This window comes from Pimephales promelas, chromosome 21 (genome assembly GCF_988280905.1).
Source record: "Pimephales promelas chromosome 21, fPimPro1.hap1.1, whole genome shotgun sequence".
Lineage (NCBI taxonomy): Eukaryota > Metazoa > Chordata > Actinopteri > Cypriniformes > Leuciscidae > Pimephales > Pimephales promelas.
This window is the reverse complement of record NC_142789.1, coordinates 27171514-27195594: the sequence shown is the minus strand read 5'-3', so window position 1 is coordinate 27195594 and position 24081 is coordinate 27171514. Positions and strand designations below refer to the sequence as shown.

The 24081-nt window shown below is 37.2% G+C and overlaps 2 protein-coding genes and 1 long non-coding RNA gene across 6 annotated transcripts in view; 2 read left to right on the top strand and 1 right to left on the bottom strand.

Moving 5' to 3' along the window:
* Positions 1 to 744, bottom strand: part of LOC120480829 (uncharacterized) — a 159901-nt gene extending 159157 nt beyond the window's left edge. For both annotated transcript variants that reach the window (XR_016148468.1, XR_005623174.2), the window contains exon 1: positions 599 to 744. This is a non-coding gene — a long non-coding RNA (uncharacterized LOC120480829). The remainder of the gene's footprint in view (positions 1 to 598) is intronic.
* A 3473-nt stretch (positions 745 to 4217) lies between these two features.
* On the top strand, positions 4218 to 10560 carry nucks1a (nuclear casein kinase and cyclin-dependent kinase substrate 1a). Its single transcript, XM_039673766.2, has 8 exons — positions 4218 to 4430; positions 6090 to 6139; positions 6272 to 6368; positions 6643 to 6689; positions 6781 to 6933; positions 7165 to 7317; positions 8507 to 8662; positions 10076 to 10560. The coding sequence occupies exons 1-8, from the start codon at positions 4414 to 4416 to the stop codon at positions 10315 to 10317; spliced, it is 915 nt and encodes a 304-aa protein (XP_039529700.1). The 5' UTR covers positions 4218 to 4413; the 3' UTR covers positions 10318 to 10560.
* A 4382-nt stretch (positions 10561 to 14942) lies between these two features.
* Positions 14943 to 22362, top strand: slc45a3 (solute carrier family 45 member 3). Of its 3 annotated transcripts, none has more exons than XM_039673317.2 (6): positions 14943 to 15030; positions 15355 to 15436; positions 17013 to 17207; positions 19287 to 20102; positions 21395 to 21660; positions 21741 to 22362. In XM_039673317.2, exons 3-6 carry the CDS (start codon positions 17066 to 17068, stop codon positions 22077 to 22079), a joined length of 1563 nt encoding a protein of 520 aa, XP_039529251.1. In that variant the 5' UTR covers positions 14943 to 15030; positions 15355 to 15436; positions 17013 to 17065; the 3' UTR covers positions 22080 to 22362. The 3 variants fall into 3 exon arrangements, with proteins under 3 accessions (XP_039529251.1, XP_039529253.1, XP_039529250.1); XM_039673319.2 differs by having other exon boundaries at positions 16991 to 17207; XM_039673316.2 differs by having other exon boundaries at positions 16988 to 17207.
* The last annotated feature ends 1719 nt before the right edge of the window (positions 22363 to 24081 follow it).

Here is a 24081-nt window from a genome sequence, read left to right as displayed (position 1 = left end):
GGCAGGTGAGAAGCTCCACTGACAGACACGACTCAAAGTCAGACGGTCTTAATATAATCACAATAGTTCTGCACATGAACTCACTTGAAAAACACGCATAAGTACTCACATTACATAACAGCTCTATTATTCAAAGATCCCTCAGTAAAAATGAATTAAATTGTCTGTGCAATTTGCAAACCATGTCATAGAAGTGCCATACTGCCCTCTCGTGTTCCTTTATTACCATTGCAACTAGATTGAGAAAAGTAAAACAGAGAAACTACTAGTTATTTGCTTTGCTGGGGGCATTTTAAACATTTTGGCTAACAATTCAGCCTTTATACATAGAGCATTATAAAATTATTTGAATGCATTAATTATGCTTTGTAACACACCATGTAAAGCAATGTATTGTCTCATTACCACAATTATAATATTCATTCACTGAACACCTGTTCAGAATATATAATGCGATAAAACACATGACAAATTTCTGATGTAACAGAGTTTGCAAATATTATTATGCATTTTAACATCCATTATAATGCTTTATACATAAAGGCGTAAAGTGTTACCAACGTTTTTGGACTCTTTGACATGATTCCATGATTCCTACCTGGATGAATCTCAGTAAATCCAGGTCACATTACACCCTATAAACAAAATGGTCAAATTAAAAATAAAATATATTTAATATAACCGTCACGAACTGCTATGAGACAAGAATGTTGAGGCATTGACATCCAAATGAAGTATTTACTGAACAGGGTAATCCAAAGTACATGCAAGGTCAAACACAGCAAACAAACACAACAAGGCAGGGAACACTAGACGTCCAAAACTAATAGACATGAAACCAGCGAGAATGCTGAGAATTGCAGTGTAACACTAAACAAGACATCACAAATAATAAATGAGAAACCCGGGCTTATATGGGGTAAGCTAAACAAGATAATGAGACACAGGTGAATGTGATAATGTATGAAGAGTCTGGGCAGTGAGGAACTTATGGGAGATGTAGTTTGTGAGGGAATGACAATAGACTGACGTGGAGTGCCCTCTGGCGGCTCTCAAATGCACTCCAGCTGGTGACCGTTACAATAACCTTTGCTAATATTAGTTTATAAAAATGTTAAGTACGTAAAGTTGATAATTACGCGAATGACTGCAATTACAGATTTCGAACAGAGATGGCGACAAAGAGGTAAAACGCCGGACTGCAGCTTATCTGTCTCTCAATCGTAAAAATCGCAAAATACTTCCAGTGCACTGAAATGTTCGCTCCCTAAAAAAATCCCACAAAGCACTGTGGGAACAAGGGAGCATCGATGTTCATATGTCTGCGTCTGAAATCGCATAATCTCTTGAATAAGTACTTATTTTTAATAAGTAATAACTTCAAGACCACTAAAAAAGTATGTTCTTCTATAAAAATGAGTGTGTGTAGGATAAATGTAATCTGGACGTAGCTACTACAGTCAGTACATTGCCATGTTGCCATTATCATGATGTGACCTACAAGCGTCAGTTACGTCGCTTCACTGCCATTCACAAATCTTCTCCTGTGGCCTCATGATAGTAAAGTGTCCATCGTATGCACACTTCAGAATCTCACCGGAAGTAGTTGGTCATCCGAGTGCTTTTTGAATCCTACTGTTTTATGAGTACTTTCTTATTTTGTCACATACTGTTTTTTTTCGAATATAGAAGGGAAATATGCAATTTCAGATGTTGTACAGAAGTTCTCAAGCGTGAAACATAAATCATGTGAGTCGACTCACTCATAAAGACAAGCGATAGATGTTTTTTTTAAATACAAACCATTATTTAAATATAATCCAGCATAAACATACATCGCTAATGAACATAATCTAGCTAAAATGTATTTAGGGGAACATTTTGGCAACTTAATGGGAACGTTCCCTGTTATAAAAATAGAACCTAAAAATAACCTACAGGGAACATTCCCAGAACGTTCTTCTTAGGTTCTAAAATGAAACCTAAAAATAACCTATAGGGAACGTTCCTAGAATGTTCTTGTTTGGTTCCCAAAAAATAACCAAATGGGAACCATGAATGTTTGGGGAACGTTCTCTGTTTGCTGGGTTGACTGAATAACTTTTTTTTTTAACTAATGTATACAGTGAGGAATATGCAGTGTTATACTACTGTTAGACCAACCTGAAAAACCTGGAAAGCATTGTATTGCTCTTAATTCGATTATTTGTTTTTATTTCATTACTGCTTGCTTGTCTTCAATGGGTCAAACACAATGAAAACATTAACTATTTTTATTTATTTATTTATAACTTTTTTGTGGTAGGGTCATTGAAAATTCTAGCATGGCAAGTACAAATTTGAATAAAAAATATAATAAATCCCTAGCATTGAGCCTTGAATTTGTTTATTTTTCACATTGCAAAAAAAGGAGGGAAATAGTGATTGATCCTAAACACATGCTTGATTTATTTATTTATTTTTAGATTTTGAAAGGATGTTATGACAGGATTCACCCACGTTAACATTTAATTGATATCAGATGATGAATCAGATGAGTTTTTGGTCTGACAAAGGTTCTAACAAAAGCTACACTACAGTGCACTTTGCCCATGAGCTGTGAGCAAACACAAGTTTATGCACGTGGCCCCCACACATACGGTGTGATAGCCTGTGAGAGCATTTTTGCACATGTCCTACTTTTTTTGTGACAGCATTTGTCTTGGAATTTAGATGTGATTTCTGTGTGCACTCCAGGGAGAAAAGTGAGTGGTTGCTGTGGCAACAGATGACATGCATCCAAATAAACAAAAGCAATATGAGATGACTGACCCTCCATAGTAGCCGATTTCCTTCTCAGGAACTCTTCCAGTGATGTTTTGGAAGATTACGGAAGGCTAAAGAAATGCAAACACTGATGGATGGGCGAATAAAAAAAAAAAAAAAAAAAGACGAGAATCATACCTGGTTGCCATGGAGACATACCTTCTCCTCACTTCAATAACTGCTGAGCAGAGAGGATCCCAGGGTCTGCAGCGAAAGACTAGGGGAATAAAGAGGAAGAAATCCTTTTTCCTGGAACAGAAATAAAGGGAAATACACAGTCAATGCATATGATGTGAGCATTAAAATACTTTGAAGTTACATGTTAGATACATTCCTTATTCCTTCCATTCATGTGATTCTGGAGACTGAATATTAAACAGCCTACACTGTTATTCACATCCATTTCCGTCAAAAATAACAAGGGCAAATATTATTTACACTATTATGAAGAAGATCGAAATTAAACTAATGCATTGTTATATTTGCAATAATATTCTTTCAATAATTATCAAGTTAGGTCACATTTCAGGGTAGAAAGTCAGCTAAAATCAATACTTTATGGGAATTAAATCTTTCTAAAATACTTATTTTCTAAGCTCTCAAACCGAACATTAATTTATGCAAACTTAAAGCCAGGGGAACAATCCACTAAAAGTGGACAACATCAAAAAAGGGCCATTTGTGAGCAATGTTTTATCAAAACAAAGCAAACCAAGAGGGTGGTCAGTCTGGAGACATTTTTGTTTTCACTGCGATTCAATCTATTGCAAAATTCAGTGAGAATGAGCATTGAAAAAAATGGGAATTGTGATATAATATCCAAACATTTATCTTACTTCCCATAAAAACAATAATTAACATTATTAAAATAAGAAATTTAAATGTGACATATGCTATTAAGGTTGAATAATGCTAGTAACTGTTAGCATTAAAGCAACATATTCCTGTTATCAGTATTGCAATAATATAATTTTAAAAGTGATCGAGTTAGGTCTGATTTGAGGTCAATATAGCCAACAAAATTTACATTTTCGAGGTCTCAAACCGTTTGTTGTGTGCTCTCGCTTGTATAAACTTAATTTCAAAAGAAACAAACGACACAAAGTTGTTCTACAGTTAAACTGGGATATCTTGCATATCGTGAGGGCCTCTTTTTGTTTCTGAGCCGAGCCATGCTGTTTCAACCTATCCGCAAACGAGGGGGAGGGTAAACGCTTTGGAGACACTACATTTGATTGACAGCCTCAACACCCAATCACAAATCGAACAATCATTTGAACTCACCAATAACGTCGCTCTCTGGGCAAATCTAGCTGAGTGGGCTGAGCTTTAACATCAATCCCCGCCCTCCATCCAATCGTTAGGTTGCGCGAAGGCTGCAGTTTCAGTTTGTTTTATTCACCATTTTGAGTAGCTGAAGGTAAAATTTAAACTAAATACCTTCGTAGAGCAGGAATATCTCCCGCATTGTTTGATTTTTACCACAGGGAGAGGGCGTTGGTTTTGCGACGTCACCTCTTGTGTTTTAAAACAGCACATTTTGTTTGCATTTTCCCTGCTTTTCTTTTGCTCTTTCACAATTTTTAACCTCTACAGTATTCCTGCAAAATGGCAAGACCAGTGAGGTACGTGGGTTTCCATTCGTCCTGCTGATGGCTGCTGCATGCACACTGACTTCTTCTAGGCTTCACGCATGTGCCAGGCATCATTATGTTCTTGTTCAGAGCTCGATTTTTTAACATTTTGGCTCATTCGTGCATGCATTTTGCTCGTTGTTTCTTCCCTAGTGGCGGAGGGCTGTGTCTTTTACATTTATGGGGATGTCGTGGACGTTTCTAATGTGCATCAATCAGGATTCTGAAATCTGTTATTCTTCGTGGATCTCCTACCTATTTTTCAGAATATATTTGTTGTTTGAGAAGCACTAAAAGGCTAAATGTTTCCTTGTAAGCCAGTGAGAATATGGCTTCCCATTCATCCTCGCCAAAGCTTAAGGAGGGGGTAATAAAATCCCATTGGAGGTGCACATTGGCCCATTCAAGTGATTTTGTAACCTGTAAAGCACACATATTTGCGCACATTTCTCAACGATGCAGAAACAATAGATTGCGAAAGCCCGTTGGTGTTTTAGGGAGGGAAGCGCGTTTTTGAGGTATTTTTTTGATAGCGGTAAATTAACACGACGCGTGTGACGACAGAGGGGGGCGGGGTGGCTGAGAGCGACCACACCTCCCGTTTGGAGTTATGTGAAAAACGTGCACAAAATTTCATGTTCAGTCTTCATATTTTGACTTCAAATTGTAATAGCAGATTAATAAATATGACTTGTGCGTTTTCGACCGAGGGCCGACGTAAAAAAAAAAAAAAGAGTAAAAATGGTGCCCGCGCCTTCCTCACGTAACGTTACAGAAAAGAACGTAACACGCTGTGCTGACGAACATTCACCGTGGTGACTATATGCAAATATAGCGAATACCGATTTAGTACTTGATTATAACTTATTACCGGTAAATAAGTTATTGTTAACTTGATATTAACCACCACAGATTGAGAAAAAAAAAAGAATGAATAAAATGGTAGATTCTGAAAAGCCTTACCATGGTAAATAAGAGGAATTGCGCCAAAAGAAGACTTGCGATGAAATCAATTTCACAAAGTTATGTATTTAATTTACAGTGTTTCTTTCATAACTTGAACAAAACCCCCAGTATTTTGTCGGATTTTACTGGGTAACGGTAACTTAGTGGTCATTTTTCTACGTGTGTCACGTGATTAATACTGTGAATGGTTTATCGACTTCCTGCTACTCTCAATCTACCTCAGATTAATGTTTACAATTGAAACGTTGTTATAAATCAAATGTATTAATGAATGTATGTGGCATGTACAAGTAGACACTAAGACACAATATGATAATTATTAGTTATACAATTAACTATGTATATTATCATCATGTCCTTTCTGGTGTGATGATTCAGTATTGTAATTTATAATCCAAAACGTCTAATTAATTTAAAGTAACTTGTGGCTTTTCAAGCATCTCAACACCATGTCGGGCCTGAGTGGTTAAATGGAACAAGACTGCAGTATTAATGAAACCCTCATTGAAATGCTAATTGAGGAACTATTCAACAATTATTAATTTAAGGAAACATAATGAAGCGAGAAATGTTAAAGAAATGCTGACCACCTTCCAATGGTCTGTAAGCCCTTAAAACAAGAATAAATGTCAAATGCACCGCTGCGTCACAAACTCTTGTTACAGTATTTTGTCTTTCTTACAGGAACAGAAAGGTGGTGAATTACTCCCAGTTTAATGAATCCGACGATGCAGGTATTAAACCGTCTCTAAAACACATAATTTTAGGAAAAGTATTGATGTGCGACAGAATTTATATTCACATATTGAAATGCAAATATTCTGTCATGTACTTAATGGTTCAATCCATCTGATTTCTGCCTCCAGATGAGGATTATGGGAGAGACAAGGAAACAACTAAGAAGATACGTGCTCCACCCCGTGAAATCAAGAACAAGAAGACTAAGAATTCACAGGAAGAGAGGCAAGAATCTCGTCTTTTTCTAGCTTTGGTGTATTTGATGATAATATATTATTAGAATAATGCATTTAAAATGATTTTATATGTATTAAATGGTGAATTTCATGACAGGATTCTTGTGTGTTGGGATCCCCAGAGATTGTGAACCTTTTTGAGATACGTTTTCTCCTAATGACCCACATATATGCTGCGGTTAATTATAACTAGGAGATAAATGCCACATACAAGGACTTTCTCCTTCAAAGTTCAAACTACTAACAAACCTTTTCCGTTGCAGCGAGGATTCAGATGACAAACTGTCCAAATCCAAAAATGACTCCGCAGGTAAATTGTGCTATTTCATCTACCGCAGATGATTTGATTCAAAATAAAGTTGCATAGAAAAATGATCAACCTCTAATCTTGTGTTTTTCAGATGACTTCGGTAGTGATGAAGACAACGACTTGGGAGAGGAAGGGGAAGAGGAAGATGGAGGAAGTGACTATGATGAGAAAAAGGCCAAAAAGGGAAAGAAAGCTAAGGTGGAGAAGCCAGGCAAAAAGTCACTGAAGAGGAAACGAGGTGGAGGTGAGACGCGGACTGACAATTTTTTTATTTCTCCTTGAGCTCTCATGCATAAAACATGAAGCAGCAGATGTTAAACTATGAGCATAAAGTTTAGTCTTATTCTCACCATTAACTGCCCATTTAGACTGAAAAAGCCCAAAGTATAAAACAAGCACAGTTTAGGAGTGCGTGTTCTGAAATCAGATGTGAAAATAGCAGAAATGTGAATGCATCTGTTGTTGATGTCTGCAGATGATAGTGATGATGATAAAGAGGTGAGCAGGAAACCGAGGCAGGTGAGGCAGGCGGCGTCAAAGGCCGTGTCCAAACAGAGAGAAATCCTTCTGGGAGACGGTGGCAGTGAGGATGAGGAGAAAGATGAGGAAGAACAGGCATTCCTGGACCGTAAGTGTGCTGCTTAATTTTAACTGCAGTGTTCAATATGTTTGTCCCTTTGACTCAGCATCACTATGATTATTAATATTGCTCATGCTTGGACTTGGCCTGGCGAATGATACAACAATGTCAAGTAGAGCCAGACCGATATATCGGCAGGCCGATATCATCAGCCGATATTAGGCATTTTCCAAACTTTCGGTATCGGCAGTTATAATGGCCGATAATTAAATTTTAAAAAATACAATAAAAATGGACGAAACACGCTTGAACCATGTCATGAGTGTTGTGTAGTTTGTCCGCCAGAGGGCACTCTACACCGTTCCTGTTGGCAACACTCGTTGAGTTGGTCGCGATACATACATTGCTTGAATAACAATTAAAAGAACACCCCCATCAGTTCACTTAACTCAAATAAGCATGACAACATTTGTGGCCGGCGGAAGTTTCCTCGGCCAGTTATATTGAAAATGTATGTTTTACAATTTGCAGTATGACGTAATCCATTGCTAAATTATGGTTCATCATAGACTAGCTAACCATAAAGCTAGCTAATGCCACTATCATCAGTCTGTTCTGTTGTGACAATAAAATAAACTTTTAGAAAGTTTCTTTTTAAAATGCTTCATCATATTATTTTGGTTAAAACTCATAAATAACTACAAATAACTAATGTTAGGGAAATCTGTTAATGTTTTGTTGCGCCTTTCTGAAATAAAAAATTAAAAAAATATCGGCCGATATATCGGCATATCGGATTTTAAAACCAAAAAATATTTGTATCGGTATCGGCCTTCAAAATCCTTTATCGGTCGGGCTCTAATGGCAAGTTTACACTGTAAAGGTGTCATTGAGGCGGCCATTAGGATTCTTTACACAACGCTTTTCAGCAGTATACTTTAATGCTAGCAGTTGAGGTGGGTCAGAGCAGGCATAATGTTGTCTGCCTGTTATGCAGCATTATGTCTATGTCTTGTTAAGCAGATACAGACCAGTCAGAAATCAGCTGTGTAAAGATGCCTCAAATGAACTAAAAGCCAGTAATTGGACACCTGGCAACTTCACATGACATTAACTACTCAGAATCCCTTAGTAACACCATAGCAATGGTTCACATTACAATAGTATTGTGGTGGCCATTTTTGCAGAGCCAAGCGCCACTCACATTTCATAATGTACTTTCCGATTTTCTCTGCAGAGGAGTCTGGCAGTGATGAAGACTTCATGGTTGATGATGATGATGACAGTGACTATGGGCACTCCAAAAAGAAAGGCAAAAAAGTGGTGCCGAAAGGAGGAAGGAGAGTTGAGAAGAAGGACAAGAAATCCCCTAAACCCCGGCTAAAGGCCACAGGTAACCACTGTTTTGTAACCGACTAGTCTAAAAGTAAGAAATCATCTAAAGACTTGTGTACATGTGATCTATTTGAGCACTTAAAGCGTTAGTTCACCCAAAAATGAAAATTCTGTCAGTATTTACTCACCCTCATGTTGTTCCAACCCCGTAAGACCTTCGTTCATCTTCAGAACACAAATTAAGATATTTAAGATATTAAGATCGCTCCTGCATACAGTCCATAGGCTTCTTGAGGGAATGACAATTGATGGCCTCGAAAAGTCATTAAAGACATCGTTAAAATAGTCCAAGTGACCACAGTGGCTCAATTTTAAGTTTATCAAACGACGAGAACACTTTTGTGTGCAAAAAATAACGACTTTATGTCAACTATTCGTTTATTTCTCCCTCTGCCTCGAGTCAGGTTACTCGTTTAATAGCGTAAGCTTCTGTTATTGTACGTCACACGCATCACACACATGACCAGCGTTGGCCAATAGTGAGCCTACGTGTGACGTAGCTCTACGCAATCACACTACGTTAACTGACTACAGGCCCATGGAGAAGGAAGTGAATAGTTGAAATAAAGTCGTTATTTTTGTTTGTTTTTGCGCACAAAAAGTGTTCTCGTCATTTGATAAACTTAAGATTGAGCCACTGTAGTCACTTTGACTATTTTAACGATGTCTTTAATGACTTTTTGAGGCCAGCGAGAGTCATTCCCTCAAGAGGCCTACGGACTAGTATGCAGGAGCGATCTTAATATCTTAAATATCTTAATTTGTGTTCCGAAGATGAACGAAGGTCTTACGGGGTTGGAACAACATGAGGGTGAGTAAATACTGACAGAATTTTCATTTTTGGGTGAACTAACCCTTTAATCTATGAATCAAACAGTCATAATCCCATAATAAATGCTGCTAAACGTGGCACACTTGGTGAATAAAGCGATGGGCATTTGCTTGCTCTGACAGTCGCAATTCAGCGCTGAACACTGAGTGTGTGTTAGAAATCAGGAATGGTGAGAGAACACTGTGTTTTTTGTGTGTGTGTGTGTGTGTGTGTGCATTTTTCGGCCATAAAACCAAATTTGTGTCCTTTCTGACAAGTATAAATCCCGTCTGGCTAGTGCACTTCAGGTCAGAAGGCGGAGAGTAGGCGTCTTTTGGGGCTGTTTGAACCATAGAGTGTAAAAAAAGATGGACGACGCCCCTTCGCTCTTTTCCATCGGCGAGAACTGAAGCTGCCAGCGTCTCGATATGCCCTATACTAGGACCGGTCACGGGGGGGCGATCGAGACGTTTTGGCTTCACTTTTGAGGGCTCGTCCATCGGCCCAACCCTAGATCCAATCGACCGAAACGCATCCAAACAGGACCTTACTGACTCCAAAGTTGTAAAGTTAATGTTAACGTATCTGTTTGTTCCTCAGTGAACCCCAGCCCCATGAAGGGGAAAGGGAAAGGTCGCCCAAGTGCAGCTAAAGCACTGGAGAAGTCCTCACCTAAAGATGACGAGGAACCCGAGAGCCCCCTTGAAGACGAGGAGGAAGATGAGGTGGAGAAGAAAGAGTCTCCTCCCACCAAAAAGACAAAGGATGATGCCCCCGAAGATGAGGAAGACGAGGAGGAAGAGGACGGCTCAGAAGAGGAGGCTCCATCCGGGGAAGACTAGCCATGTTATTAAAGGCGTCCCTTTCTTCTCTTTCCCTTTACACTCTTTCCTTATCTGCATTTTTTGGGGTGGGGGGGTGGGAGAGGGGTTGGGCTTGTTTGCTTTTCAGATTTTTTTCATTGTCTGTTGTGGCCTGGCTCAACGGTTTGAACTCTTTTTATTTCCCCCTTCCTTTTTTTTTTTTTTTTTTGCCTATAAATTCCATATCGCAAAGGACATTTTCCCAGAACTTGTTAGCGTATATATCTATATATATTATTGAGTAAAATGTGTCTGAGTCTGTTTATTTATGGGTATATAATCTCGAGGGAAGCCCATCGTTCCAACCAGTAGCGTCTCTGCTCGCCCAGGGTAATCACATGACCGTATTCTCAACAAAAAAAAAAAAAATTGCTTCAGCGCTCGTTCATTTCGGTAACATGTATAAAGCTTATTGCCTACTCTGCATTGTTGCGGCCGATGTTCCTCATCCATTCTGTGTAAAATGTTCGTAAAACCATTCTAGCGCAAATGTACTCCTTTCACACCGCGCAAACAAAACAAGTATTAGTGTAAATCTGTAATGGCTTATTGGAGTGTAAATGCAATTGTCGCAGCGAAATTTGCGCAAGATTGGTTTTACGAACAATTTTTGCTTGCGTTTAACAAACGTCGCATTCGATTTGCGAAAGTACATCATTTTAACGTATGAATAGTTTTGCAAAGTTCTGAAACCGTCTTTAATTAAGGTCCAATGCGTTTGTTGTGTAGTGATACCTCTCTAGAAAGCCATTCGTTAGGAAAGTTTTGCGATCCGTTATAGTTCACGCCGTTTGTTTGGATACTAGCGGCTCTGCTTATCTGAGGATTCGTTTTGTATTTATTAAACATGCTTGGATCATCAGCGGAAGATGGAGAAATTTTGACATCTAATGCTCGTGGTTTGAGAATTACATTTGTCGTGGTACACTTTTAACCAGGGTTTGCTATTCAATTTTCAGTTTTACCTTTTAAATAAACAGTCTCAATTTGTGTAGTTTGAACCATAATGCAGTTACTGTTTTAGTCAAATTCTGCGACATTATCACAGAAAATAATTTCAATGTGTACCTCAGTTTGTTGTGTACTTACAATGGCGAGTGTCTGATGTTTGCCCCATTGTAAGTTCACTTCTTGGTGTGTTTTTTGTTGTTGTTTTGTTTTTGTTTTTTTGCAAACTGAGGTATGATGCCATCCATCAAGCTAAACGCATTTTGAACCTGGAATATTTCTTCAAGAATCATGCTCATTTCGCTCTGATTTTTTTTCATTTGCCTTTGCTTTTTTTCTTCTCATCCACCAGATCATCTCATATTAAGGCTGCAGTATGAATGCTTTCATCTCTTTTCTCAAAAGAGGTTCGCTGAGATCGGGCCTTAAAACGGTTAATTGCACAGGAAATGTGAATCTGATGTCTTTCTGCCTTACCAAGCCTGTTTTTCAAAATCTTGTACCGCAAAGCTAAATGTTCAGAAACTGGGTATCTTTGACTCGTGCCCGTTTCGCCCAGAGATTGTATTGCTCAATGTTGGGGATCTCTTCAACCAAGCTAATAATGTTTTAAAAAGGTCAAATATTGTTATTCTTCAGCCCTGGATCAGATGTGTTTGTGATGTCATGACACAGAGAGGCATATTTGCACTGTGAGGATTGAGAAGAATTGTACTATTCATACCTTATGTGTGTTTGCTCATTGAATATGTATTTCTGTTGCTGCTTGTTTTTAATTCCAGACACATATGATGTATATCCCATGATGCATTTCGAGGGGCTTTTCTGTCTACAAGTGCATAAATGGCATTCTGACATGGTTCGATCCTTTCTGCCAGGCATCTCTGAATATTTTCCACTCGTGCTGTCTATGAATTGGTTTTTAACCTAGCTGTCCAAAAACGTATGAATGTTTTTTTTTTTTTGTGCTTGATTTTATTTTAAACTGGTTTCTTTTGTTTCATTTTTCCTCCTCAGATTTTTTTTGTATTGTTTGTTTTTTTAAGAAAAGAAATAAAATGTATCTTCATTTTAATGAGAAACTCTTTGTGTGGTGTCTTATTGTCTCAGAGCTCTGTTTAAAAAAATACAATATTTAAAGTATGATACTGTCATTTAAAGGGAAATATCAGGTAAATGTTTATCCAATAGAAAATACTATAATCAGAATAACCATAATCATGGGTATGTTTAAACCTATATCCAATGAAAATATTATAATCGGAACCATGTCCGCACACAAGACTGGATCAAAGTAATAATATAGACTGCAGGTCAGTGAAGTGCTTCTTTATTGTTACTACTTAAGTCAAATTAATAGTGGAATAGAGTTTAAACTGGTTTGTCATTCATTCTTTGGTTTCCACGCACAGTATGGCCATCAGTTGCAATACTAATTCTCAACACACTGTGCCAGTGTTGTCAGAGTTCGACTGAGTTGCCTTCAGTGTATGTTTATCTGCCTGTGCAAGTCTGAGGCTGTTCAAAGAAGAGTTAACCATAATGAATTACCAGTAGAAAAGAAAATTATTTTGTAGCAAAAGTTAGCATTAAAATGCAATTTTTACTACAATAAAAGTTAAATAATTATCATTTTTTTTTATCACTGCTAACCAATTATTCAATATTGAAGGGAAAAAAAAAACGAGAAAAGGTTTCTAGAAAATGTAAGGGAAGTTTAGAGAGTGACGTCAGAAATGGCGGGAGGGAGACCAGAGGTGTGAAACAAACTGTGAAAAGTGCCAAGATAGTCTGCTTGAAAGTTGAAAATGAGAAACGCGAATTTGTTTCAGCATTTCTGCTCACTGAAATCCAGTCTTTTAAACTTGTTTAAACAATTTCACCGTAGTTTTCATGTGTAGATATTGTAACAACGTTTTATAATGGTTAAAGTCAGCATGAAACAGAAGTTGCGTAGTCTTAGTAGTAGCCAGATCATGGGTAGACTGTGGTCACATGGTCAGCAACAACACTGTGGTGAGGCTGTGGTGTTTAAAATGCTCAATTGGTACTAAGGGGCTGATAAAAATATTACACTTGTTATGACTGACTCAGGGCCATAAGACATGAGACCATGCCACGAGTAAACAGTGCAAAACATAAGTTTATTGTGTAGCTAATGGTGCTTTTCTATTACCAGCTCGACTCGGCTCACCTCGACTCTTATTGCTCTGTTTTCCATTGCAGACAGTACCGCCACAAATAGTTCCCTGTTGTCATAGCGACGCCTTCGTTCCTCGCTGCCCTATCAAGCTCTGGCTGGATCCTCGATTCTAGACGCAAGACCGTGACAACAGCAGTCTTTGAAGCTCTCTCACTGTGCAGCGTAGGACCACTGTTTAGGAGCAATGACCACAGAAATCATCACAATTGGTCATCTTTCATTTGCCCAAAATGTGAACCGGGCATTATTGTGTTTGATTAATCATCCTGTTTATTAGCTCATTTGTTCCTCTGTGTATTAAGTCATGTCTTAATTCAGTTCTTTGTTTGGTGTCGTTGATGTTAAGTGCTGTTTTCCTGACTTTTTCCATTCTGGATTAAAGACTGATTCCTTGAAGAAGGTGCGCTTCATTATATACAGCCTCCCGTGACATACACCACCACCACTAGCCTGAACCATTGATACAAGACAGGATGGATCCCTGCTTTCATGTAGTTTACAGTAGAAATCGAGATTATCATCAGATCAGGAATCATTTTCAGACATGGTTCATTCCAAAGCCGGTGCTGATAAACAATGAGCGTGTGTGTGACAGTAGGATGTGGTAGGCTAAATTATTTATGACAGCGGTAATGGGCAATTCCCTTTCCAAACTGAAGGGCGACAGGAGAGGAAAAGTTACTAGGTGTTGCTTTAAAAGATCGAACCAACGATGGATAGATAGATGGATGGATACACAGACAGACAGATACACTGTAAAAAGAGATCAGTTGACTTAACTTAAAGAAATCTGTAGCCTTAAAATTATTATGTACATAAACTTCATGCGTAACTGAAAAAAATAAGTTACGTGGAAGTTCCCATAACTTATTTTTTTCAATTACATTAAGTTCATGTACTTAATTTTAAGGCAACATGTTTACTCAATTTTTTAAAGTTAAGTCAACTGATCACTTTTTACAGTGTTGATAGATAGATAGATAGATAGATAGATAGATAGATAGATAGATAGATAGATAGATAGATAGATAGATACACTGTAAAAAATATTGATGGTTTAACTTAAAAAAGTAAGTAACCTGGTTGCCTTAAAATTTTAAGTTCATTAAACTGGAAAAAGTGAGTTGATACAATGAAGGAGAATGATATTTTCATCAGAAACTCAAAATTATATGTTATCTGAACTAAACAAATTATTTAAGTTGATTTGACAAAAGAAAATATGTTGTGATAACAAATCTTGAAAATAGTTTTTACAGTGTAGATAGATAGAAAGAACACCTGCTGTGCTGTACTTAAGTGGATTTAATTCATGACATGCCGAAAAACCACCAACAATGTAGCAGGTCGTACAGGCTCAGTGATGTGGCTTTCCAGAGGTGTGTGTTCTCACAGCTCATCCCGCCCACTTCCTGCTGCGCCTGCAACTACTCCTCAAACTTCTACTGATGACACTTCACTGTGTACATGTTCACATGGGAATCAATAACGACACAAGAGACGACGACACTTGAATTTACACCTTCAGATGGAGATCAAACGTATGTATTTCAACTGTTGTTTTCTGTCAACATATATATTGTGTTTTTAGAATGGGTTATTTCATGATGTGTAGCTGATGATGCACCTGTGATTGTAAAACCAAAAAATCATTTAAAAAAAGGATTTAATAATAATTCATTATTCAAAACTGTGTATAAGTGTGTAAATGTTTGTTAATAGTTGTTATATTCCTTCACAGACCAGTAAAAAATAATATTTGTAATACTTAATTATACAGAACTGTTCAGTTGGTAAAAAACAAAATAATAATACTATTTAAATACTTGTTTTAAAAAATGCTTGTTAATTTTACCCTATAACAGGTAAACCCATACATACACAATATCAATTTAAGAAACAAAAAACATTCCAGGATGTGAAGTTCCCTGTCAGAGGCAGTGTCAGGTAAGATGTGACTTGCTTCACTGCTTTTTCCTGTCTGAAACCTTTTCATGGCTCAGTTATGATAAACTCAGTTCATATTTAAGACAGGGGGCCGGTCTATGTGGTTGACAGCTAAATAAAGAGTTAAATTCAAATGAGTTTGCGCATGTGTTGCACTTAAAGACGTGTCTTCTTCCTTCACAAGCTCTCTACGAACTGTGAAAAGAGGAAGTTAGCAGCTGTCAATGAGCAATTATATTCACAAGAAGAGGTTTTGAACTAAAGTCAGCTCATTGTATTTATGTTTACATCACATATTTTAAGGTTATGAATGTAGTAAGCTTTAAAAATGTACATTATAGCATTCAAAAGTTTGGGGTAAGATTATAAGTAAACAATTGTGCTGCTTAATATTTTTATGAAAACCATGACTTAAAAAAATCTGAATTTTTTGATGAATAGAAAGTTAAAAAGAATAGCATTTATTAAATAAATAAATAAATAAATAAATGTTAGTATTTTGTAACAATTGTGTATACCAATCATGAAAAATCTGTTATATGCAAATATACATTTTTCCAACACAAGAGCATTATCACATAAAAGCATGTCCAGGTTGACTGGACATATATATATATATATATATATATATATATATATATATATATATATATATATATATATATTATACACAAAATAATATATAATATTAATAAATAATAACATTAGAAATAAATAATGAATATAAAAAATAATTATTTAAATATAAATAAATAAAAACAATACAAATGACTAGAATATATGTGATGCGATCTGGGAAAACCCGTTGGATGTCACGCTGGTATATATATAACTTTTTCATTAACGTATTAAGATTTCTGTGCAAATGTGTTTAGTTTTCACGAAAGTAATAGTCCTAAAAACACTTAATTTCCTTGTTCCTGAAAGCTTTTGTGAGATTCACCCATTAAGTGAAACGGGAGATTTACGGATTGCTAAATGGACTAAATATAGCCGTGCCTCATTCAAACATTTGTAGTTTGTGTCAATGTGAACAGGGAACTCAAATTTCTCCAAAGCTTAGAAAAATATTCCACGAACCAACCGACCTCTTAAGCAACTACAACTCAAAAGCAATGCAAAACTGACACCGGCAAAGAAATTGCCTAGATTGTGGAAATAATTGCCACGTATGCCATTTTTTTGTTTGTTGTTACCATTTAAAATGTAGTAACAGTCAAGACTGTGTTATGTCTACAATCAACCATAAAGCCGCTCGGATAGATGTACTGTGATGGGTATATAACGTCCTCACAACTCTTCTTATGTTAAAAGATCATTGGTTGAGTACTAAGGTCAACATCATTTTATAGTCCCGGACAAACACACTGTGTTGACTAAAGGGGTGTATCTGTCACACATCCTGGTGTCAAAGCTCACAAACACATGACTGAAATTTAGATCAATGTCAACATTAATATGAAGTTCAGGTTTGCATGTAAAGATGCAAATGGAGTAATTCGTAGTAGCTTCAGTCATAATGTTGTATATATGCATTAATATATATTCCAGCAGCTAAACAGCTTCATCACTGCAGTGTTTAGAGCAAAGGAGGAAAAGAGAGAGAGAGAAGAAGTGGAAAATCTGGACATGCATGGCAGGATCTCACAGTTGTTCTTGATTAATGCATTAACATGTGGCCTGGAGGTGTGTTTGGCTGCTGGGACCATCTACATCCCACCGATGCTGCTGGAGGCAGGGGTGGAGGAACGCTTCATGACCATGGTACTGGGTAAGGGACTCAAAAAGAGGTCTTTGTCATTGTCAAAGTGGCTTTTGAATGCGCAGTGGGTATCATAGTGGTACCAACAGACTATTAATCTCCTTGAGTCATATTGATTGAGTCATATTGAGAGTTTTCCTATGACCAGGTTTAACTGGCAGAAGTCCCTGTTTCAACCTTCCTCCTTCCAGTTAAACCTGTTTGTTCCTAAACTAAAAACTCTGATATTGCAAACTTAAGGGTGTGTAGCAGTACTAATACACCTGCCGTATTATAATACAATAAATACAACTTAAAATTTGACATACACAACGTGAGTGGTTTTCAAGGAAATCTAAATGTTTCATCCGTCCTGGCCGGCTCTCCTCTACACTAAGCAATTTTTGTTGTTCAAAATTAACAAAATTTAAACTATGTAAATCATAGCATCATCAATCATCTGTTTTTGTCCTACTGTATTTCACTATAGTAAGCCTATTAAGCATTTATATTATATTTCATAGAAAAAATTGGCATAGGGCTGAGAAATCAAATTTTCCTTAAGCTTTTGACATCTAAGAGTTCATCAATTATAAGAATATCCTGTAAGTTTCGGAAACGAAAACGTCCTTGTTAGTCCAATACAAGCTTTTCACCTCCGCCTTCTTCAACACGGCCGTTTTAGCCCCGCCCACCGATTACACGCATCTAAATCAATACATGGCTCTGATCTAAATAACATACGGTATGACAAACCGGTTCAAGCTATCAAGCAAGACAATTATGCAGTGCCTGGTTGTGGAAGAAGACAGTCACTGCGCATAAGCGAATGAGTTGAAACTAATTATAATATGCAAAGCTGTTATCCATTCACAGCAGTTGGTGTTTACCTCAAGTCTTCAGTGCGAGACGCACATAAAAACCGAGCATTTTTGAGCTAGGCTCAAAACTAGGGTATAAAATAGCCTATTATTTATTAATTTTGATGTTTTTGAATGCAAAAACCAAGCGTACGTCTGTCATAAGTTAACCTCAGACAACATAAAAAATATATAAAAAGCCAGTTCATGACCCCTTTAAAATGAAACCGAATCTGTGAGACCGGTCACTGAACATGTGCTTATTTTAGAGAACTGTTCATTTCGTCAACGTTGCTTGACTTCCAACATAAATAAAATTGTTTCGGTTGACTCACTTACTGAACCGCACATACCACATCAATGCATTTCTGCTGCCTCAGGGAGTTACAGATGTTTTAATGCCTAGGAAAGCCTATTTTATAACTTCAAATGTAAACTCAGCTGTATACAGGGTACTTTAACATGCACAATCATATTTATAGCCTCATGTGGAAAAAAAATATAAGCATAAAAATGTAGACATATGCCTTTACTCAATATTTAAAGCTGCAGTCCGTAACTTTTTTGGGTTAATTTTTGAGCAAGTACATAACCAGCCAATGTTCAAACCAATCTGCTTGCCGTAACTCGATTCAAAAGGTAAGCTTGTAATAATGTTTTTAACTCCAGTGGTGCTGATGGATTTCCAAGGAAATTTTAAGCATGTCTTTGCATTATTACGTCACATCTCGAATGTCTCGGCTAGTAAATGCTATAATGCGTGTGAGGATTCTGGAGGTGGAGATATAGCCTTTTCTCACTACACTTGATATAATTAAACTTATCAATTTGATGGCGGATCCAGAAAAGTTCAAACGACGATCACCAGTGACAGCTAGAGTGTACCAGTATCCACAAAAACATTGGATTCATTCGCGCACGTAAACTTGATAATCCCGTGAATAACTGCAATTACAGATTTCGAACAGAGATGGCGACAAAGAGGACAAAACTACGGACTGCAGCCTATAATTTTTCATTGTTTATAATTTTTTATATATCACTTTTACAATTTTAAATGATGTGTATAGGCGATCTATAGGGATGAATTCAGGGTGTTTGGGACACTTTTGCCATTGAGATGACTTGGAAATCAACCTGAATTCACCCATACACATTTAATAAATTTATCAGACCCTATCCCAAGTGAATTGACATTTGATATACTATGTTATTCATTGATGTTTTTTGATTTTATGTTTGATTTCAGCTGTGGGACCTGTGCTGGGTTTGATCGCCGTCCCTCTCATTGGTTCAGCGAGCGATAGCTTGAGAAGTAAATATGGCCGCCGGCGCCCCTTCATTTGGGTATTGTGCATGGGCGTCCTGCTCGGACTCTTGATCATCCCTCAGACGTCCACCCCTGTTACCCTGCTAACAAAACAACAGCAGCATTGGCTGAAGGTCCCTCTTCTGGTCCTCGCTATTTGTTTGATGGAATTCTGTGGTCAGGCCTGCTTCACCCCTTTGGAGGCCTTGGTTTCTGACCTCTACCCTGGAGAGGAGGAGAGTTGTAAGGCTTTCTCCATCTTCTCCCTCATGCTCAGTCTGGGCGGATGCGTTGGCTACCTGCTGCCCGCGGTCGACTGGACCACTTTAGACACCGTGGTCTACATGGGTGGACAAGAGGCCTTCATCTACGTCGTGCTGACCTTCATCTTTCTAACCTGTTTGATGGGTACGACCTTCATATCTGAGGAGCCGACCGTACGAGGAAGGCTGGGGGAAGCTGAAGTGTCCACAAAGTCTGAAATCCTGAAGATTTGCTCCTGCAAATGTGTGGTGTTCCCCAGATTTCTGCTTTTACGAAGGACGTTCTCTAGTGTCTTTTCTGCGGTTCCCCGACTCTACTTGCTGTGCAGCCGCATGCCAAAAGTCATAGCGAGGCTGTTTGTCGCTGAGTTGTTCAGCTGGATGGCCCTCATGTCCTTTATGCTCTTCTACGCAGACTTTGTTGGAGAGGGATTGTATGACGGCGTGCCCAGTGGAGAGCCAGGCTCCTCAGGAAGGATACACTATGATGAAGGTATTATTTTCAAAACGCACACACACATATATACATATATATACATACATATATATATATATATATACAGAGTTTACTAACTATAAACGTATAATATTTATATGTATAATAATATATAGGCTTGCAATTTATAAGCTTGGGGTCAATAAGATTTAATTGTTTGATACCGTTTAATCCCAACGTCACATTTGTGACTGCATCTTTTTTTCTTATTTCTGGAAGCTCTAAAAATGTTGTTATTGATTTTGGGCAAGGAATTCAACTTTTAAATGACAAAATAGATTGTCTTGATTAAAATCAATTAATGTCATGTGACTAGTGTGAAAGGTCACATGACCAGATCAGTGGAATTCCTGCTTGCATATCTAGAAGAAGATTTCTTCCTCAGACTACTACGAAAAGTAGTTTTTAAAACATCTTAATTAAAAAATAGAACTATCATATTTTGTACATATATTCTTTAAAGGGTCTACTACTAATATATCTTGAGAATTATATTCCTGCATATATATTTTGCTCGTAAGACTTGTAAATTTGTTCATGGTCACAATTGTGACCAGTAGTACACAGTTCTTCAATTGAAAACAAAGGTATTGGCAGTTGAGAAGTGCTCACTAACACAGATTTAGACAGATTTGTGAACAATATTTGAGAGAAATAGGCCTTTTGTGTACATAGAAAAGGTCTTACCCAGATAGCAAACTGACATTGAATCAACGTGGAAACGACGTCTCTCATGACATTGAAACAACGTTGATTTTGCTCATCGAATTAACGTTGAACCAACGTCAGACGCGGCATTCTTCAAAGCTAAATGAAAATCGAAAATTGGTTTGCTTTCATAACGTTGAAACAACGCGTTGATTTCAAGTTGATTTTCCGTTAGTTTTGAAAGAATGACGCGTCTGACGTTGGTTCAACGTTAATTCGATGAGCAAAACAATGTCAGATCAACGTTGTTTCGATGTCATATTTCCACGTTGATTCAATGTCAGTTTGCTATCTGGGTAGATCTTATGAGTTCAGCTCATTAAAAAAATGGGGGCAAAAACAAAAGTTTTGCGTTTATAATTTTGTTCAGTGTAGTTGCCAGAAACGTTCAATGTGTTGGACCTTCTTGACGTGCATGACCCCCCTTTTTTCACAATATTACTGTATTTTACGGTACTAAAAGAGAGAGAAAATTCTTTCATAAATACATATATAAAAAAATCTTACTGACCCCAAACATTTGAACTGTGTATACATGTATATATAATATAAGTATTTTTGTGTGGTTCTCTCTGTCACAGGTGTGCGAATGGCCAGTCTGGGTCTTTTCCTACAATGTGTGACCTCTGTGATCTTCTCTTTGGCTATGGAGCGTATGGTGTTGTGCATAGGAATTAGGAAGCTGTATCTGAGCAGTGTGGTTCTGCTGGCCGTGAGTACATCGATCATGACCGTATCCCACAACATTACACTAGTCACCGTCATGGCCGCGGCTACAGGATACACTTTCTGCATCCTGCAGATTCTGCCGTACACGCTCATATGCCTATACCACTCCAATGCACAGGTAAGGGATCCAAACAAAGCATTATGCTAAAAAAATGCAAAAAGTTTTTATCCTAACCAAATGGATTTCTCAATTTCCAGGTGTTTTTCTCCAACGACAGGGGGATCAGATCGGCTGAGATACAGCAGAAAAGATCCAATGGGTGCAATATCAAAAGTTCACAATCAATTGATTTGTCTGTCGCCATGGACCCTCGTCCTGCACAACCCTCAGCTTTCAGAGGTATGGGTACAGACATCGCCTTGTTGGACAGTGCATACCTGCTGTCTCAGGTGGTGCCGTCCCTCTTCATGGGCTCCATCGTGCAGTTCTTCAGTGTGACCGCATACATGGCCTGTGCGTCTCTGCTCAGCGTTGTGGCTGTGTATTTCTCCAGTAAGATCATCTTCGAGAAGGTGGATATTGATGCAAGTAGATGATTGAGATGTTACCCAGAGCAAAGGACTCTGGATAGTGACACAAACCATATAGGCTAGCTGGTTCTGCCGATCTGCTGTTAAAACTGTGAAAATAGTGAAAAATTAATACTACTTCTTCTTCTTGTAAAATTCCGGCAGTGTAGACGCTGAAAACTGAATACTATTAGGAGTAGATAACTTAAAAATAAAATAAAAATTTTGCTGATAATTTTCTTTCTACAGTCGGAAATAAATTAAGGTTTTTGATGAAAACATTCAAGGATTTTTCTCCATATAATGAATTTTACTGAGCTTTAAACGATTTCAGACGATGAATAAGGGTCTTATCAAGGGAAACGATCGGTCATTTAAAAAAAATAAATAACAAAGTTTAAGTTTTATAAGCTCACATGCTCGCCTTGCTCTGTTCTGTGTGACTCTCCTGTTCGAACTCGTTCATTACAATGAACAAATCTTTTTCCGAGTCAATTCGTTCATTTTGTTCGTTGAATGCATATATCATGTCTATGGTTGAATGAACCAAATGACTCGATAAAAGATTCGTTCATTTTGATGAACGAGTTCGAACAGGAGAGTCACTAACACGCATCACAGAACAGAGCAAGGCGACCAATTGAGCTTATAAAACTTAAACTTTGTTATTTATTTATTACATGAGCGATCGTTTCGCTTGATAAGACCCTTATTCGTCATCTGAAATCGTTTAAAGCCCAGTAAAGAGCAATATATGGAGAAAAACCTTAATTTCTTTTCGAATGAAGAAAGAAAGACATCTTGGATGACATGGGGGTGAGTAAATTATCAGCAAAAGTTTTTTTTTTTTTTTTTTTTCTAAACTACTCCGTCTCCTTTAATGGTACACTATCGCCGAGTCTGAAAAGCAGACTTAAAAAGTCCCCGGTTCGAGATTCTGAAGTGCGCATTCGATGGACAGTGGACACTTTACCATCCCATGAGGCCACGGGAGAGGATTTATGAACGGCACTGAAGCGACACAACTGAGGAAAAGACAAAAACCTGTTTCGGAGGAAGGGAAGATGCTGTATTGACTCATTATTTACATTTTCTTAATAATATGAAAAAAGTGACCGTGGTAAACAGTATGGTCATAAGTTACATTTTAAAAGGGTCTTTTTGAGCATTATGCTATAAATGGTAATTTATTTATTGTAATTAATAGTTCGCAATGTAGCCTATTTGACAGAACTTTTGTTGTCTAACTTGTGGATTACAATATTTGCACTATTGAAAAATGGAGAGCACTTTCACAAGAAAATATGCTGAATGTATGTTTCAAAGAGAAGAATTCAGGCTTTGAACCTTGTGACACACAACCCTGTAGAAGAAGTGATGTTTACAGATTTGGTGCCGAGATGATTCATTATTTTAAGAGAAGAATAAGTCTGAAGATTTGATGGTTATTCTTTTTATTATTATTATTATTATTTTTATTGTGCTGAATTATTATTTGTAGAAAATAAGTCTCAATGATTTATTTTTTTAGCTAATAACACTATAGTTGCCAGATAGATAGATCTATTGCATTTCATTTGTAACAAAGAGTTATTTTTTATGTACATTTATATTATTTGTTTTGGTTCTAACATATGTTAATGAGAAAACAACAAAAGAGTAATCTGTTTATTCCTCATGCTCCGAATGGCATCAGTCGGTTCTTTAATATAAGCTACTGCCATCTAGTGTCTAGCAGCTGTTTTCATTTAGTTAAAACCTCCATCATCTTACTTTCCCATTGCTGTTTTTCTCTTTTCGTTCTTTGCAATATATCAAATAACAATTCTAAAGGTTGCAGTGTTTTCTTTTGACCATCTTTGAAAATTAATGTATTTTTTTTAAAAAAACAAAAAATGTATATAATCTTACAGCATAATATTTAATCTGTATCTTTATCACAATCTTTTTAACTTTTAACAATAAAATGAAAATTATTTTAACAGTTATTTTTAATTATATAATTTAGTATTTACGTTTACTTTGATTG